Source organism: Uloborus diversus, chromosome 7, assembly GCF_026930045.1.
Source record: "Uloborus diversus isolate 005 chromosome 7, Udiv.v.3.1, whole genome shotgun sequence".
Lineage (NCBI taxonomy): Eukaryota > Metazoa > Arthropoda > Arachnida > Araneae > Uloboridae > Uloborus > Uloborus diversus.
Window position 1 is genome coordinate 98849904 of NC_072737.1, and position 17968 is coordinate 98867871.

Below are 17968 nucleotides of genomic sequence, written 5' to 3' on the forward strand. Positions count from 1 at the left end.
TAACAAGTGCCGCCCCCTCCCATTGAATAATAGTAATAATGTAAAATAATCTTTACTAGTAATATTATAAAGAGAGAGGGCGGATTTTTGTGTGATTATATGTTCGAGGTAATCTCCGGAACCACTGCACCTATTTGAAAAATTCTTTCACTATATGAAAGGCGCTTTCTTACTGAGTAACATAGGCTATAATTCGAAAAAAATCCGATAAATAGTTCTTTTTTTATTCAAATTTAGGCCCAAATTTCACGTAAATTGCCTATTATTGGCTATTAAAGGGGTGAAAATTACTTGCACATATTAATATTATATATCGTTAGAAAGGGTAGAATTTTCTGCGTTCTAAACAATTTACTTCGATGCTCTAACTTAATTACGGCGGGAGTAATTTGCATTTTTAGCTCGAACTTTTTTAGGCTTAGCTGAAATTTAGGCACTACTTTCTTCATTAAATCTATCAATAAAAAGTGAAGGAATTGTACTACAGTTCTCTTTTTGACAGCCTTGGAAAAAGCGAGATTTTTTTCTCCAGATCTCTCTCGACCTTTTCAGCTTCTATCAGCAAAGGGAAAAAGTTACAAGCGTTTTTAAATCAATTTCGAAATATGCCATTTTGATTCAGGTTGTCAATCATTTTATTTTCGCGTTTCCATGGTTACGCTTTTTGAATCCATTGTATATTTTCTTATTTTGCATCTGATTTCTTAAACTTATTTTATTTCATGTTTCCATGGTTACGGTTTTTAAATCCATCTTTCGCATTTTAATTTCTTAAAAGTATTTTAATATCTGTCGTCATTTTTTGGAAGGGTAATTTTGCATGGTGTTTTTTTTTCTTTCATTTAAGTTATTCTTTAAGTTATTAAGTTATTCTTTTAATTAATTGTTGAATATATGTCACTTGACACAAGTTTTGTTCTCAAGGTAGACTGGGCAACGCAGCTCCTAATATATAAAGATTTGAAAGCTACTGTTAATGTCATTTTATACCATTTTGTTTGTTTGGCGAAATATTTATTATTGCCAAAGAAAAAACATCCACTTCACTCGCAAAAGGGCTGGGTTCCGGTAGCGTGGTCGCTTGGCACGTTAGGCGCTGAGCAGTTCATCAGAGGCGGAGGGGGCGTCAATTCTTTTTATTCAACGGACTTTCATTAAATTTTTTGCACGGACATCGCTGTGCGGGTCGTCTAGTAATATATAAATAAAATAAATATAATTATTGTAAGCACTTGTAAGTAAATTGTAAAGTGCTTAAAATTAAAGTGAGTTTCTAGTTAAATTAGAAACTAGGTTTGGCATATCCAAGCACTGGTACACACTTTAAATTATCTTTTTACTTCCTTTTACAAACGAGCTGATGTGTGCATCACATGACTTCTTTTTACGCCAGTTTGAAGTTATTTCCCCATTATTGGCAATTTTAATGTGATTCAATAGTTAAAACTCTTTAAATATCACCAACAATGGCCAAATGGAGCACAGATGTTTTAAAAAAATTGCCAAATTTGTCGCCAAGTTGGCGATACATTGCCAAGTGTTTGCATAAATTATAACACCACTTGAGTTTGCATTGAAATTATCATTGATTTCCCCCAAAATGTGTAAAAGACCCCCTTTGGAACATTCGAATGCAACCAAAAAGAGAGGTGCACAACAAGACCCCACTAAGAGTCTATGTACCAAATTTCAACTTTCTAGGACTTACGGTTCTTGAGTTATGCGACATACATACGCACATACATACGTACATACAGACGTATGATTCAATAGTTTACTCTCTAAATATCACCAACAATGGCCAAATTGAAACAGATTTTTTTAAAAAATCGCCAAATTTGCAGCCAAGTTGACGACGAAACTTGGCGACCAAGAGACTGGCGATTTATCGCCAAATTATAACACCACTTGAGTTTACATCGAAATTAACAATGATTTCCCCCCAAAAAGGGGCAAAAGACCCTTTTAGAAACACCCGAATGCAACCAAAAGGGGAGGTGCACAACTAGACCCCACTAGGAGTCTACGTACCAAATTTCAACTTTCTAGGACATACCGTTCTTGAGTTATGCGACACACATACGTACATACGGACGTCACGAGAAAAGTCGTTGTAATTAACTCGGGCAATGTCAAAATGGATATTTCGGGTGCCTATACATTCTTAGGCACTTATCCGCGTGTGGTCGGCTTGAAAAAAAAACTCAACATTAATTCGGGAGTTAGCAAAATGGAAATTGAGGCCGAATTTTGAGTGAAATTTTTTTCGCGAATACAATACTTCCTTTTTTGTAAAAGGAAGTAAAAAGGAATTATTGTATTCGCGAAAAAAATTTCACTCAAAATTCGGCCTTATATATATAATTTCCATTTTGCTTACCTTCGAATTAATGTTGAGTTTTTTTTCAACCCGACCACACGCGGATAAGTGCCTAAGCACGTATAGACACCCGAAATATCCATTTTGACATTTCCCCGAGTTAATTACAACGACTTTTCTCGTGACGTTCCTATGTATGTCGCATCACTCAAGAACGGTATGTCCTAGAAAGTTAAAATTTGGTAAGTAGACTCCTAGTGGGGTCTAGTTGTGCACCTCCCTTTTTGGTTGCATTCGGATGTTCCAAAGGGAGTCTTTTACACCTTTTTGGGGGGAAATCAATGTTAACTTCAATGCAAACTCAAGTGGTGTTATAATTTATGCAAACGCTTGGCAATATATCGCCAAGCTTTTTGTCGTTAAGTTTTTTCGCCAACTTGGCGGCAAATTTGGCGTTTTTTTTGAGCAATCACGATTGCTTATTGTTCTCATTTGACTGTTTTGAATTCCTATCATCTTATTTTCCCACCAGCACCCTCTGCCAGCACCACCGTCGCGCGTCGACCGGCCTCACGATGCTGCTCCTCTTGCGAAAACAGTCTCCAGGTTGCGTCCATATCCTACACACACACGCATATACACACACTCACGCCTGCGCACAGACACAAACACACATACTCATGCCTGCACACAGACACACACGACCGCCTTCACACACACGCGCGTACACACACAGCACTGCATACACAACACGCACACATTTGCATGCACACACACACATGCACCACCACACATGCGCCCACACAAAACATACACGCGCATTCATACACACACACACTACACGCTCGTATTGCGAAAAACATAATTTGAATTCAAGATGCCAAAAATTCAAATTAATATAATTTATAATTTTTACTTGATAAGGAAATTAATTTTGATATTAATGCATTTTAATGTGCAAAGATGTTTTATAATAATTCTCGATCTTTTTAAATCTGGTTTCAATTTGGCCATTGTTGGTGATGTTTAGAGAGCATGTTAGAGAGTTAACTACTGAATCACATTAAAAGTGCCAATAATGAGGAAATAACTTTAAATTGGTGTAAAAGGAAGTCATGTGATGCACACATCAGCTCGTTTAACATTCAAGTAGTGCAATTTATGGCACTGAAACAGATATTAATATTTTTAAAAGACTTAAGTTACGCAAGTTGCCACCTCTGAAATTAAAATGAATTTCTTGTTCAACCTTGAACTATGTTTTGCATATCCAAGCACTTTAAATTATTATTATTTTTTTTTAGTTTGAAGCAGTGAATTTTATGACGCTGAAACAGATATTCATACTCTTAAAAAATATGTTTCAATTTTGAAATTTGTCGCCCCTAAAATCGGCTGCCTACCCCAAGAGCCGGACCTGCACACACATATACATGTCCTATTCCAGCCGTACTCCTTTAAAGGGATAATGTACCAGACAACATAACTAAGGCTACTAAATTGAATATTAAGTCATTTGCATTGCTAAAAATCTGGTGCAATTGCACGAATCTGTTTCTCCTGCTTTGAAAATTAAAAGTACAATTAGCATTACCAGTTTCCAATATTTTCTGCCCCCCCCCCTCTCCCATTCAAAAGCAAACGTCTCCGGTCCGTACCGTAGTACTTTAGTGGTGTTATTATTTTCGCGTCTATCGATGCGCTTCAGTGACGTCACGATTCGTTCTCGCGGGAAAGTTAACATCTCAACTCAACCAAAACTAATGACAAGACATTTCTTTGTTAAAACTGGAACAGTAGAGTTGTCCCTTCTTCCAACAATAGCTTGTACTCTGAAGTTAGAAATAATGTTTCGTGTTATATAGTAGTCCAAAATTTTATTTTCGACCTTTACCAATTTCAAATGCAAGCAGAAAAAAAAAAAAGAATGAAAGAAAGAACAATGTTTATATAAAAGAAATATATAGAGCGTGCGACAGTTTCGTTTTAGACTGTACTGTTATTGTTCGCATTCAATAATCTGAACTCCAATAGCTTTAAATATTTTAAATAAAACTTTATACAATCACTCTTAGTCTTATAATATGATCTCATAACGTTGTTGAAGGGAAGAAACGAGTTTATAACATAAAAATCAAAAGTTGATCCCACATTACCTTCTTTTATATCCAATAAATAATAATAGATGTTTTTTAGTATCTGGCTTTGAAGGGTTCTTTTTGACTATAGTAACCTCTCCAGATTTTTATTTAAAAAAATTACATTCTATTCTAGAGGTGGCGATTGGGGCTTTATAAATGGGCGGGGCAAAAAAAAAAAAAAAAAAAAAAAAAAAAAAAAAACAGGTTTTTTTAGCGGCAACTCAAAAGTGAAAAAAAGCGAAGAAATAAGTACAAAATTTTGTTAGGGCTGGTTTTGAGAGCATATAAGTGGTTATTGAAGTCGTAAATCTAACAACTTAACTAACGTTTTTCTTATGATTTTGATGAATTATGTGTGTACACAATAACTTTCTCCGAAAAAGCACTTAGTAAAATGTCACAAACAATTGGTAATAATTTCATCGAACAAGTTTGTCTTGTTTAAGTAAAACAATTGATTTACTAATATCTAAACCATGAATAGTTTCTGGTTTTGGTACCTAAATAGGAAAGTTGCAACCTATTAAATGTTCATATTTTGGCTATTGGATATTGTTAATTGACCCTCAAAACTAAAAAATTCACCATCGCCGAATTTTAAAACACCGTGGTTGATTTTTAATGAATTTTTAAAAATCCACGCGCAAAAGTGCGCTCTTCTGAAACGTCACGAGCCTACGTCACAGGGCGCGAATGGGCAGCCTTCCGCCGAAGATCCCTTGTTTTCGCTAGGGACATTTTCAGCGCGCTGATATTTTTATTTTTTAGAAATTCAATAATCCTTTTGAACACACTATGGAGGTCGGATTCGTTAAAGCACAATCTAAATAATCTTCCTCAAGTAATATCATTGATGATATTCGAATATTTACGAGAGGATGAGAGGTTTAATGTTCCAGAAACGCGAGGAGTTAAATGCGAGGAGATAAGCCTTTTACGTTTCGTCTTGCACGTTCTTCGGTTTCTCCCATGACATGGGAACCGGTTCGCTAGCGTTTCTCTCCTATCGGAAGAGCTCATGACGTTACTTCCTATGCCATTTGACGTCACAAGGGCTTGAACTTTAAAAATTAATTTAAAAAGAAACTACTTATCGTATTGCAAAAAATTTTTCGCCTATGATGTTCAAACATGTTACTCTATCATATAAAAATAAAATTGAAAAATCGAAAACTTCCCTATTGTAAAATAAAATTAATTAGTTAACTATAAAAATGAGGGGGGTGGTTCATCTCTCCCCCCCCCCTACCCTTCCCCGAATCGCGGCCACTGTTCTATACAGGGGTTGGGTTTTGGACAATCAAAAACTGTTTTTGCACAGGACAGGTGGTTTACTGTCCAAAACTGACCGAAAGCGTCTTAAACTATCCAAAAGTGGACTAAAGCTTAAAGAGTCTAATTTAATAAACTTGTATTTACTGCAACATTTGCAATATACAAATATTAATAAGTTTTAACGTTTTCTGAAATGTTTATTCAAAAAAATGTTTTACTTAAAAAAATTGCCAATAACTTTATTGCATAAAATTTGGCTGGATAAGATTTGGTAATGTTATGAAATCAAATTCACAAGGATACCAAGGAAACTAATTTCAATTTCATAGAGGCGAATTCTTAAAGGAATGAATGCTATTCAAAATGTAATATTTAGGTGTAAAAAAGAAAAACCTTAATTTTTTTATGGTTTCTGCATACAAGTTTTTCATGATGTTTTAACACAAAATAATAATAATAATAATAAATCATAAATTAAAGAAAATTTAGATGGATTAAATGTGAGCACTAAAATTTTAAAACTTGTGTACTTTTTTTAAAATAACATACTTTTAATTTTTTTTATTCAGTAACTACAGTACACAAACACTGCAGTAGCTTGCTAGTTTTAGAAAAACATTATCAGCATTTTCCTAATGTAGATTAGTAGACTAGTTTTAGCGTTCTAGAAATGGCGCAATAGTCAAGTGAAGAAAATCTTCACAAGAATTTAAAAAGCCTAAAATATATTTTTCTTTCAATTGAAAGATTGTCATTTATTGCTTTTTTTTTTTTTTTTTGAACTATATTTGAACACTTTCATTTGCACACATGCATAAATGTTTTTTTTTTTTAATACATACTTTTAATTTTTTTATTCAGTAACTACAATAAATAAACACTGCAGTAGCTTGCTAGTTTTAGAAACACATTATCAGGATTTTCCTAATATAGATTAGTAGACTAGTTTTAGAGTTCAAGAAATGGCGCAATAACCAATTGAAGAAAATCTTCACAAGAATGTAAAAAGCCTCAAATATATTTTTCCTTCAATTGAAAGATTGTCATTTATTGCTTTTTTTTTTTTTTCACCATATTTAAACATTTTCATTTGCATGCATCCATAAATATTGGAAAGTTTGGTTTCTATTTTTTTTTTAAATATTTAAACTTATGCATAAAAATTGAAATTTCTTTTCAGAGAACTTAACTTCTATGTAACTAGGATAGAATCAGACACATGATTGAATAAAAATGTTTAATATAAAATATCACTTCAATACATTTTATTCTGCTTTTTGACATTTTCTCATAAAATATAATGTTTCTAAAAATACAGTTTTGGACACTTCCGGACAGGACGTTAAAAAGAATGGTTTTCACCATTGTGTCCAAAACCTTGCCAACCCTGTTCGAAACACCAATCTTCTCCCAAATCCTGACTCATGTGGCGGATGGATGAATCACAAACGCCGCCGCCAATTTTGTTGAAACAAGGAGCGTCTAGGTACAAAGTATATGTCTTTTATGCAGTGAGAAGTAATAACCAGGGCTGTGGAGTTGGAGTCGAACTGATTTTAGGGTAAAGGAGTCGTTCGAAAACATGCTGACTCTGACTCCAGGTTTCTTTTTTTCTTTAATTTTCAGACTCTCCTTGCAATTTTTAAAAAACTGACTACCAATTAATTTGATTACATATATAAAGGCCTACTAATAAGAAAATAACTGTCATTGTGGCAACCAGCTGACTTGATTGTTTGTCGAACTTTCTGTAACAGCTACCTACGCCGTAGTCTCCCAGTATGCTTATTTTTAACTTTATTTAACTGATAGCAACTGTCAGCAAACAGTTTTGTGCCTAACATTTTCAAAGTAATCACTTTCATATAAAAATAATAATATATTTTTTACCCACATCGCAGTTATAAAAAAGTAAAAGGAATGTATTGTTTGAGCAAGTCGAGGAACTTCTGACGGTGCTTGGTAAATTCAAATAAGTGTTGTCATGAAGGCTCAAATCCAAAAGATCCGATAAAATATAAATGTTTTTTTAAATCAAAAGACCTCATCTAAGAAAGCATGGTTAACACTAAAAAGTACAAAATAAAATCAGTAAATGATTTATTGGTTACAACTCTCAATAATTGTAGTTAATCCTAAAATCTTCATATTAAGGTTAGCTCTAAAACTGCCAAAAAAAAAATTAAAATTGAGCCAAGAAATGTAGGTATGGTAAAAGCTATTTGTACAAAGCTGTATACCACCACATTTTGAATAAAATTTGCTCTAGACTTACATGCACCTGACCTCTCCCCACAATATAGTGCAATGTTTTCGTTGAAATTTTTAAGATGAAATTTAAGATTTATTATTGGGGAAATTTTTCAGAATTAAAGTATTTCAATTTTTTAGACTCTGAAATTAAGTTGAGGTGTCATCCACCAGATGGGTGTAACCCGGGAGGGGGGGGGGACCGCCTCGTCTCAAGAAAAGTTTTTGAACTTAGCAAAAAAGTGTTGGTTTTTTTTTTCTCTCATTTTACAGCCTTGAAAAATTGAAAGCACAGGGTTTGATCAACATCTATTTGTTTAACTAAAGGGGAGTAAATTAATCCTTTTCAATTTTTAGAAAAAGAATTTTTAAGTACAGTCAGACCTCAATATAGGGTCACCCGCTTATAAGGTCACCCCACATATAAGGTCACTTTTCTTAAAGTCCCGGCTCACTGAATAAGAATTCTATGTCATGTATTATCAGATATATGGTCAGGTCATAATACATTAATCGCTTATAAGGTCACTTTCGTCAGATTTCTTTGAATGATTTCAGTACCTAACAGATTCACTTCATAGAATTCACAGCCATATATGATCCTTAAAAAGTGAAAAGTCGTTTTTCCTATTAACGTAGCAAGTAGAGCACAGAATGCAGTAGCAAGTGAGCATTACGACAGTGATACTAAAATATGAAGCAGTAATGCGGGTGCTCAGCGTGTACATAATGCACTCTTTTACCAGTCATGAGAGGCTGAAGAAATTTTCAGAAGATAATTAGAAACCATTTTGTTTAAGTTAAAGAAAAAACAAATTAGTCGGGGATATTTGAATGCAGCTTTACTCTAAATGAAAGTTTTAAAAAATAATTTCAAAATTTTTTATTGATTCCAAAAACTTAAATTGGTTCAAATCAATTTAACTATAAGAACCTAATTAACTGATAGTTTTGAACGTATTAAATTTTGAAGTGATTTAATGAATTAAATGTTTTTTTATCAATGAATATATATGAATTGGTTATATTGATTATAAGGTCAACCCGCTTATAAGGTCAGTTTCGTGAAGTCCCGAGGAGTGACCTTATATCAAGGTCCGACTGTAACCTCACTTTAGAAATTGCAACTATTGGACAATTTGATTTTCAATTTGACTTCTTACGTTGTATGCATCTTAGGTTTACAATAAAATACAACGCGAAAAATTTCATAAAAAGGAATTAATATTTCAATCTCTGTTTACGAGTCCCCCCCCCTTCTCATGAGGGGGGATTTGAAAAAATGAATAAATAAATAAAAAAGCCAGAGTCAGACCGAATTTGTGATAGTCGACCGTATTGTTTCTTCTCTAAATTAAGCTCTGCTAGGTATTTTTGTGAGCCAATTCATAAAAAATAACAAGGTGTTTATGCTAATTATTTAATACGTTACAGTGTTTATACAAGCATTAATAAATGTAATCAATGTAAGTTAAAGAGTTCAGGGATGCAAAACCTAGCGAGCAAGAATGTAAGAAATTTGAAATGATTATCAAAAAGTAAACGAATAAAAATTCATCGAAATTGAATTTTGCTTGAAATAACCTAAGTAAAAAAAAATGTCCTTCACAGAATCTTTACCTGAATCATTATTCCATAATTGAGATTGAAAATTAGAAACAAAAAAGTGATAAAGAACAAGTAAAATTGTTTTAAACAAGAGTTTTAAACAAAATTTCAGTCATGAAAAATGCCAGAGGGAAAACAAAAATGATATCTATAGAAGTGATTGTGACCTGAGTTCAAAATTGATGAAACCTTCCAAAATCTAATCGCATTGCACCACTGAATATTTTTCCTCCCATATAGTAGTTCACTAAAACAATACATGTGTTCTGAATTTCAGTAAAATCATAGCCAGATCAGAAATTTATTTTTAGTAGGGAAACATCCAAATTATTACGCATTTCTCGTAAAGAACAATCATTTTCTTATGTTCTCTGCATTTTGGTCAAACACGTGTGAATTTTTTTAAATTTTATATTAAAGGAAAATAACATTGAAACAAATTCGTCTACACTTTGAAGACAGTTACTGAATGCTCTGAAGGCAAAAATTTCAACTCCTGTGGAGTATGCAAAAAGATTGTGCATTTCAGCACATAGATGCCGTAAGCAGTACAGAAAGAGAAAAAAAGGTCAAAGAAAAAAAAACCTGATGGTTGAAAGTAGCAGGGGGAAAATCAACATTGAGAATAGCAGTCAAAAGTGAAAATACAAAAGAAAGATAGAAATTAAAAGCGATCAATTTCCAAGCCATCTTAGGAAAAAGTGTCTTTCTTCACGATTTGTCTCAAATTTAATTGAGGAAAATTCTTTTTCAATATCATTTTAACTATGAGACAGAATTGGCAATCGTGCACAACACACACACAAAAAAAAAGGAAAGAAAAAAAGAAAAAAACTAAAAGTGGGAGAAAAATAGAAAAATAGCAAAAGTCAAGGGAAGGGGTATAGGAAATGCGACCCCTCCCCCCAGCAAACTGAGGAAGAATTTCATGGCTGCAAAGACAAAAGCAAGGCTATGCTCATGAGAGATGGTACATCCTGAAATTTTTGGATTGCAAATCGTAACAAATCTGGAAATCAGGATTTTCTCCAAACCACAATTACTCTTGTATCTATGAAATAAAAAGACTAAACAAGAAGTAAAACATGAAATATGATTTATTTATAAATGGATACATATCATGGCCTTGATTCATATGGCAAAAAGAAAAATTAAATGTTTACTGCACAACAGAAAAGATTGCTTTTCCACAACAGCATACTAAGTCAACAAAAACATTTTCAACAATTAAAAAAAATCACAGATTATCACTCAAACAAAAAAGGGAGAGTCTATATAACACTGAAGGAACTTCACCTGCCCAAAATTTAATGTCTGTCATAGGTATTAACAAAGTTTCATCTGATATGTGGCAAAATAGGGACAGAAATGTTTTTTGTTTAAAAAAATCATATTTTTAGTTTTTTTAAGCATAAAATAAGTTATAAGTCAACAAAACTTTTAATAATGATAATAATGATAAATGTTACAAAAAAATAAAATCATACATTTTATAAGTAGCATTAAAATCTTTCTATGTTTTGGGCAATTGCAAGCCTATTTGGTCAAGATTTAACCCTAACTCCAGTAGATATTGTTAATTGTTGACCACTTTTTCGTTTCTTCATTCTCCTAAAATTACAGTCTTACCAGTAAAACAGTTAAGTTACCCGATCAGTGAATTCACTATTACATATATGAGGATTTAAAAACCATATCACTTAACTACAGTATTGTTTCGGAAAATTAAGCACTTAAAGATGTTTCAAATGCTAACTTTTATTGGAGTCTAAGTTAAGCATTCTAAGTTTTGAATAATTCAGTGTACTAAATTTTGAACTATTGCTAGTTTAAAATAACTTTAAAAAACCATATATAGTATTGCTCTGTAAAATTTATACACTTGAGCAACATTTTTAAACATAAATGAAACCGGTAAAATTTTGGAGAGGAAAAAAGGACTGCATTTGATGACTAAAAACATTTCAATATTTTTCTAACCTAACATATGAGATGAATAACGTAACCTTACTAGAAGCTTTACTTGTGAAAGAACATATATACAGTAGAATGTCAAAAATCTGAATGCAATCAGATTTTATAAACTGCTCGACAATTGCTGAGGAACAGATACAGTTTGTGAAATAAATAGTTTTCAAACAAGGGTGAAAGAAATTAAGTACATATGCAATAGAGGTGGAATATTATATTTACCATGCAAAAAGGTATGGATTTCACCTTGTTGGAACATACAACAAATTGTTAAAAAAATATGATTACATACTGCAGCATTATGTATTACATTTTTTGTTATGTAGATATATTGTCTAAACACTTTATTTAATTAAATTATGTACTATTTTCCTAAATGGCATTTTCTTTGTTATTATCAAAAATTCAAACTACCTACAGTCCCAAGTAATTTGGATTTTTGACTTTCTACTGAATATACATACATACTATTGATTAATGGAAATATTAAAACAATAAAGCTACAAATTACCGTCTCATAGCCAGAACTAAGGCAAAATTGCAAGCAAATATGGGACAACTCCCTTACAGCATCCAGAGATTGCAGCTTTGCCCCTGTTTTTTCCTATCTGGGTCATGATATTATCTTCCTTGTGATGCTTATTTGCCTGCAGCTCAGCTATGGCTATTCCAGACTGATGAGCTCAAAATAAGGCCAAAAATGAGTATAGCAACTTACCTGTCTTGTATTTGCTATTACAATAATGGTCAATCAAAGTTACTAAAAATATGTTCTTGTTAAAAAAAATTAAAAAAAATTGAATCCAGATTATTCAAATATGAAATAAATATTTAGTTCATCTATCATGTTCTCACTTCTTGGCCAAATTTGCTTTTATCAATCAACTTTGGTACACATTTCCTTTTGGCAGCGCATCCAATTGTGCTTATTTTTTCTCCTTTATCTTTGGTAATAGTCCCCCTCCCTCACCACACACATATTCAGTCCATTAAAAGATAATATTTTAGCAACATACAGTCAACTCTTCCCATATCAAACTCCTAACTACTCTTTGCCAAAGTTTAAATATTTCCCTGCATTTACAGTATAAATTAAAGGATTCTTCACCATTTCTCTTTTCTTCAAAAATTAGTAATCAACTCATTTATGTATGATTTGATTCAAGGGCGCCCATATGCAAAATTTTAAGGTAGGGGGACTCAAAAATTTTCCTCATGGTTTAGCAGAATATTTTCCATATGGAAACCGATTTCAGTACAGATTTGAGACATTAAAATTTGACATTTTTAATAACTTACTCATTAATGGCTGGAAAAGAAATTTTTATACATTTTTGCAAAGAAAAAAGCATTAAAAGCAAAAAAAGTTCTCAATTTTAAAGGGGGGGGGAGGCTTGAGCCCCCACTTGGCCCCCTATATGGGCGCCCTTGATGTGATTACTAATATTATTAAAACTATGTTATTAATGTATACTTTATGTAATTAAAAATATGTGTAATTACAGTATATCACATATGAGTATCAATTCAGAGTAGTTTTACTCGAAAGAAAATGTCAACTCTTTGCATTTGTTTTTTATTATTCATTTTAATGATTTTATTAAAACCTTTGTATCGCAAACCTCATCTGATTTTTTTTTCTTCCGATGAATTTTGAGATAGACACGATAGACTGTATATTTTTACTCAAAAGCAACCCAAATTTTGTTTTTAACTGTCACCTTAAACTAATTTTCTAAGAATAGTTTCATTGGGCTTTCAATCAATGGTATACCTGAATAAAAGTCTCCAATCAACAGTTAAAACTTCTTAAAAATGAACAACAAAGTAACAATAAACAACTCATAAATAACCTTTAAACAACCATCATCAAGGCCATCATTTCAATCAAAAATATATTCAATGAGAGTGAAATATCTTGGAAAGCAAACATGCACAAAAAATAGTTAAAATGCTAAAAACGGTGCGATCATAATTAAAATATCAACTTATATTTTCTCTACCTAAGTATCAAGGCATTTATTTGTTCAGTGCACTCTTTGAAATAAAAACCCTAAGTAAGAATATGTCCTTCTCACTGTGATGTCCACACTACTAGAAGACTATCACAACTGAAAAAAAAGAAAGAAATTAAATACAGTTATGAGTGTACAATGTGTACATAATGTATGAAAATGTACATAAAAATCAAATTTTTCAAAAAAAAAAAAATGTGTACATTTTATTTTACAGTAAAATACAATGAGACATTCAGGGATACTTTAAAAAAGCAAATGAATGATGCAGACTATTCCTATTCCTGAGAGTATTCATAAATATTTGTTAAAATACTACTACAACAAATTTCTGATCATCCATTAGCAATCTATGAATGAAGTGACTCACTGAAGATTCTATGAAAAAATAAAAAATAATAAAACAAAACCAGCAAACTTAATTTAGAGAACAATGCTGGCTAAGCTTACCTTGCTTGGTTTGATTTATTGTTTACAAAACAAGGGAAAAATGGTTGAAAGTAAAAAAAAAAATCTTTTAATGGTTGAACAGCTGAAGTGTTCTTAAAAAATTAAAGCAAAGTTTGAAGTTCAGACAAGTCTGCAGACTATCATTTTTACAAATTAAAATAAATACCTACTAATTAAATTATGAAGCACATAATTCCAAAATCCAACTACTCCAGTACCAACGAAAAGATTAATACAGTGGAATAATGCTTTTATTTATCAAAATATTTACAATCATGCACAATGGGAAAATCCAGGGCAGCTCACCAAATAAGTTGTAAAAAATAAATAGATTATTAAAACAAAAGTATCGATGTTCGAGTTTGAAAAACAACAAAGGAAGGTATAAAACATATTTCAGTTTAATAGCACACCACATAACGCTAACATTGAAAGTTTTCCATTTTTGTTAGCTCTTAGCATAGTTTTGAGAATGATGCAGGAGTGGGTACATTTTATTGGACACTTAACATGTTTCTGAATCCAACCAATTGCAACAATTGAATCTGAATAAAACTCATAGAGAGTGATTTCTAATCTAACTTCTGCATGTGCCAGCTTTCTTCAACTCATAGAAAAATTTCCCTCATTCCCATATTCTGCATTTATGCCCAATCACAAGGAAGAGTAATAGTGGGTCGGAGGGAAGAGTCTATGTGACAAGCAACTGTGGCAGAGGGCCAGAGACTGCTGGCCCAGAAATATGAAAAAAGGAGTTAAACTGTAAAATTTGGTTAAACAGCTCCCCAACAAATCGCTACTCTCTCATTTTGCCGAGAAAGATGGTGAAAAAACATACTCCATGGGAATGTAATTATGAATTCTCCTAACAAAGTGCCATCATTTATTTATCTATCATTTATTTTTGACCAAAACTGTACACTTAACACCTTGCCTGTGGAATTTATTTTTTAAAATCCGTACTAAGAATGGAAAAATGAATTCCCTTGAATATTGTCCATTATTATCATCTAAATCTTAGAAATAGATTATTCTGTCGTAGGACTTAACATTGGGTAAGAATGGAGTTCCAAGACATGTCTTTCTTGATCAAAATATTGAGGCATCAAGTTTATGAATAATACCTTGTAAAATATGGAGCAGACAGAAATCGTTTCATTTCACTGTCATTTATAGGCTTCCACCCTTTGATCAGCTTTTGGTTTCAGATATTGCTTTTCAACGCACTGTTGTTCTCTTTTATTCTCTTTTAAAATGGTGTGAATCAAACTGTCAACAAAAAATAATTCAAAATATTGTTTTTTCTTGAGTAAAAGCAGAAGTGTCAATTGTTGTACCCACTAGTGGTTGTTGAAATAAGAATCTTGGCGAGGAAAATGGTAAATTACACATAATGCATTAAAGAAACCCTTCACGGAATTAAAACACCAAATTTTCTCTTACCCAACTCGGATCAGCGGTCCCAAAATTGGCACATTCGCATTGCCCAAACTCAGGTCGGGTATTCCGAAATTGTAGCAGTCGCATTTCACAAACTGAGTTTGAGGGTCACAGGCAAGGGGTTAATAAGCATTATAATAATATCACTTTTCAAATATTTTTAAATATGGTTTGCCAAAACACAACACTAGCAGAGGAAAAAAAAACTTTGAATAATTGAGATAGTTGATCTTACTCAGGAAAGAACATCAGATTCTTCTAATATTTCAAAATCCATCAGTTCATCGTCAAACTCACTAGAAGACGACACTTTCCGCTTTGCACTTTCACTGGGTTTTTTCGCTTTATTTACCTCATCCTCTTGCTCTGGGGTTGCTTCGTGCTCACCAGGGTTCTTGAATGACAGACCTTCTATGAAATTCTCGTTTTCAGAGTCTGAACTGTCATCTTTGAAATGTGAAGGGACAAAATGCATCTCCCCGGCAGCTGAATCCACCTTAGGAAGGATGTCATCCGAAATTTCATCCTCAAGGTCACTTTCACCTTCCTCTTCCACACTAGGGAAACCACCAAGTCCTGAGTATAGTGAAAATTCGTCAGCTGCAAAATGAGATTTTTAATGTACACATTTGTTTCTTTCAATCTTTTTAATTATAAAATAAAATTTTACGACATTACTAAAACAAATAATGGATACAATAGTACTTTTCAAACAAAACTAATTTTGCAAGTCGTTAAATATTTAGAATGTTTTCACATAAAATATGAATGCGAATCGGAGGAGTCGGGGAAATACTCACAAGAAAGTAAAGTAAATAATAATTACTATGCAATAACGTTCAAACCCTTTTGTGGTTTCACTTGAGTCAACCTAGTTGAGTACTTTTGAAGTGAAACTTTTTGTTCAAGGACTTTGAAATTCTGATCTGAAACCTTTTTGAGTGATGGAAGTAACATAACTGTTTTTTAATTGTTGCAAAAACAATGAAAAATAACAGTAATTTTAAGTTAGTTTTGTTATTAAATTTAACAAATTAATTTGATGGCTGAAATCAAGTAAGCATATAATTCAAGTGTGATCAGCACTTTAAAGCATAATTTACAATGCTAAAGCTCAACCTTCAAATTAGTTTATTAACTTTTAGCAACAAAACTAACATTATAATAAATAACTAATATTTTTCATTGTTCTGGGCAACTATTAAAAAGCAGATTTCGAACATTGCTTAGTTTTTCGTTGTTTATAATCTATTTTCATCAGTCAGGAACAAGAAGAGCAAGAGTGTAGCATGAGATAAAATATGCAAATGAAGTAACAGTTCAGACTGCAAAAAAAAAAAAAAAAAAAAGAGATAAAATTCATTTTTATCGTGTGTTTTTATGGCACTCATTTTTCTTTCAGCAAACTGATACAGCGGTTTCAGCAGAATCCAGCGGCACTCAGCCTGTCTCTCTCAGCTCAGTTATTCTATATTCGGCACTTTAAAAAGTTAAAGGCTTTTTATAAACCCATAGAAGTCTCTACAAATGTACGCTAATTTACAATAAAGTTTAAGCAATGATATCTGCAGATCAGAAAGCTTCCAACAGAAATCCTTTCATTCAGAAACTTTCAAGTAATTTTGCTGACAGGAAGGTAAATTGGAGCACTTAAGAATATAAAAACAGGTGTAAGGAAGTATTACACTTGACTTTATACAATCAACAACTTACGGAACAACTTTATATAATCCCTTAAAATAGTGACTCTCAACCGGTGGTCGGGTAGACTGGCACTAGTCTACTGAAAAACTTGATCGGTCCTCAGCAATTTTTACTCGTCCAAGGTTTTTTTAAAAACCCTAATCAAAAAAAAAAAAAGAATCCAACATTTTTTTTTTTGTTAATGTTGTGGTTAATTTTAAAATGTTTTAATAGTTGTCTTCCACATTTATTTACCTATGCATGACTGTTACAATAATTACTTATCCTTGCATTTACAGATTTTGTGCTTTTGAAACTGTTCTTTAATACCAAAATAAGTTTTATTTATTTTACATTTATTATTTTAGTTATAGTCAAGTCCCAACTTACGGGAGGGATATGTTCCAAGACTCCTGGCGTAAGTTGAAATTTCGCATTGTGGAAAAATATATGTATACAAATTTTTTAGAAGCATACCAAAATCTTTTAGACATTTATAAACACCCCTTAAACTGTTTTAAAGAATTCCTCAACTATACAATAGTTTCTTACATAAAGAACTGAACTCTTACTGCATTTAAAAAATAAAAAACTGTTTTGTTCAACATTACACACTTGAAGATGCACAAAATGAATGATCAATGGGAGGGAAAGGCATAAAATAAAACAACACGGTACGTACATTATGTAGTAATAATAAACTGCTGCTCTATAAAAGTAGCGTAAAGTAGATACAGTAACAATATTTATGAGTCAAAAATAAAGATAATGATGATTTATGCTTCATGATCAGATTATTATTTTCATCTAATACA

The 17968-nt window shown here is 32.2% G+C and overlaps 1 protein-coding gene across 1 annotated transcript in view; it reads right to left on the reverse strand.

Annotated features, from left to right (window-relative positions):
• Positions 1-10699: 10699 nt before the first annotated feature.
• LOC129225760 (reticulophagy regulator 3-like) overlaps positions 10700-17968 on the reverse strand; it is a 33840-nt gene continuing 26571 nt past the window's right edge. The window contains exons 8-9 of the mRNA XM_054860259.1: positions 15706-16070; positions 10700-13676 (exon numbers count right to left, since the gene is read on the reverse strand). Of these exons, the coding sequence (XP_054716234.1) occupies positions 15706-16070 (365 nt within the window). The 3' untranslated portion in view covers positions 10700-13676. The remainder of the gene's footprint in view (positions 13677-15705; positions 16071-17968) is intronic.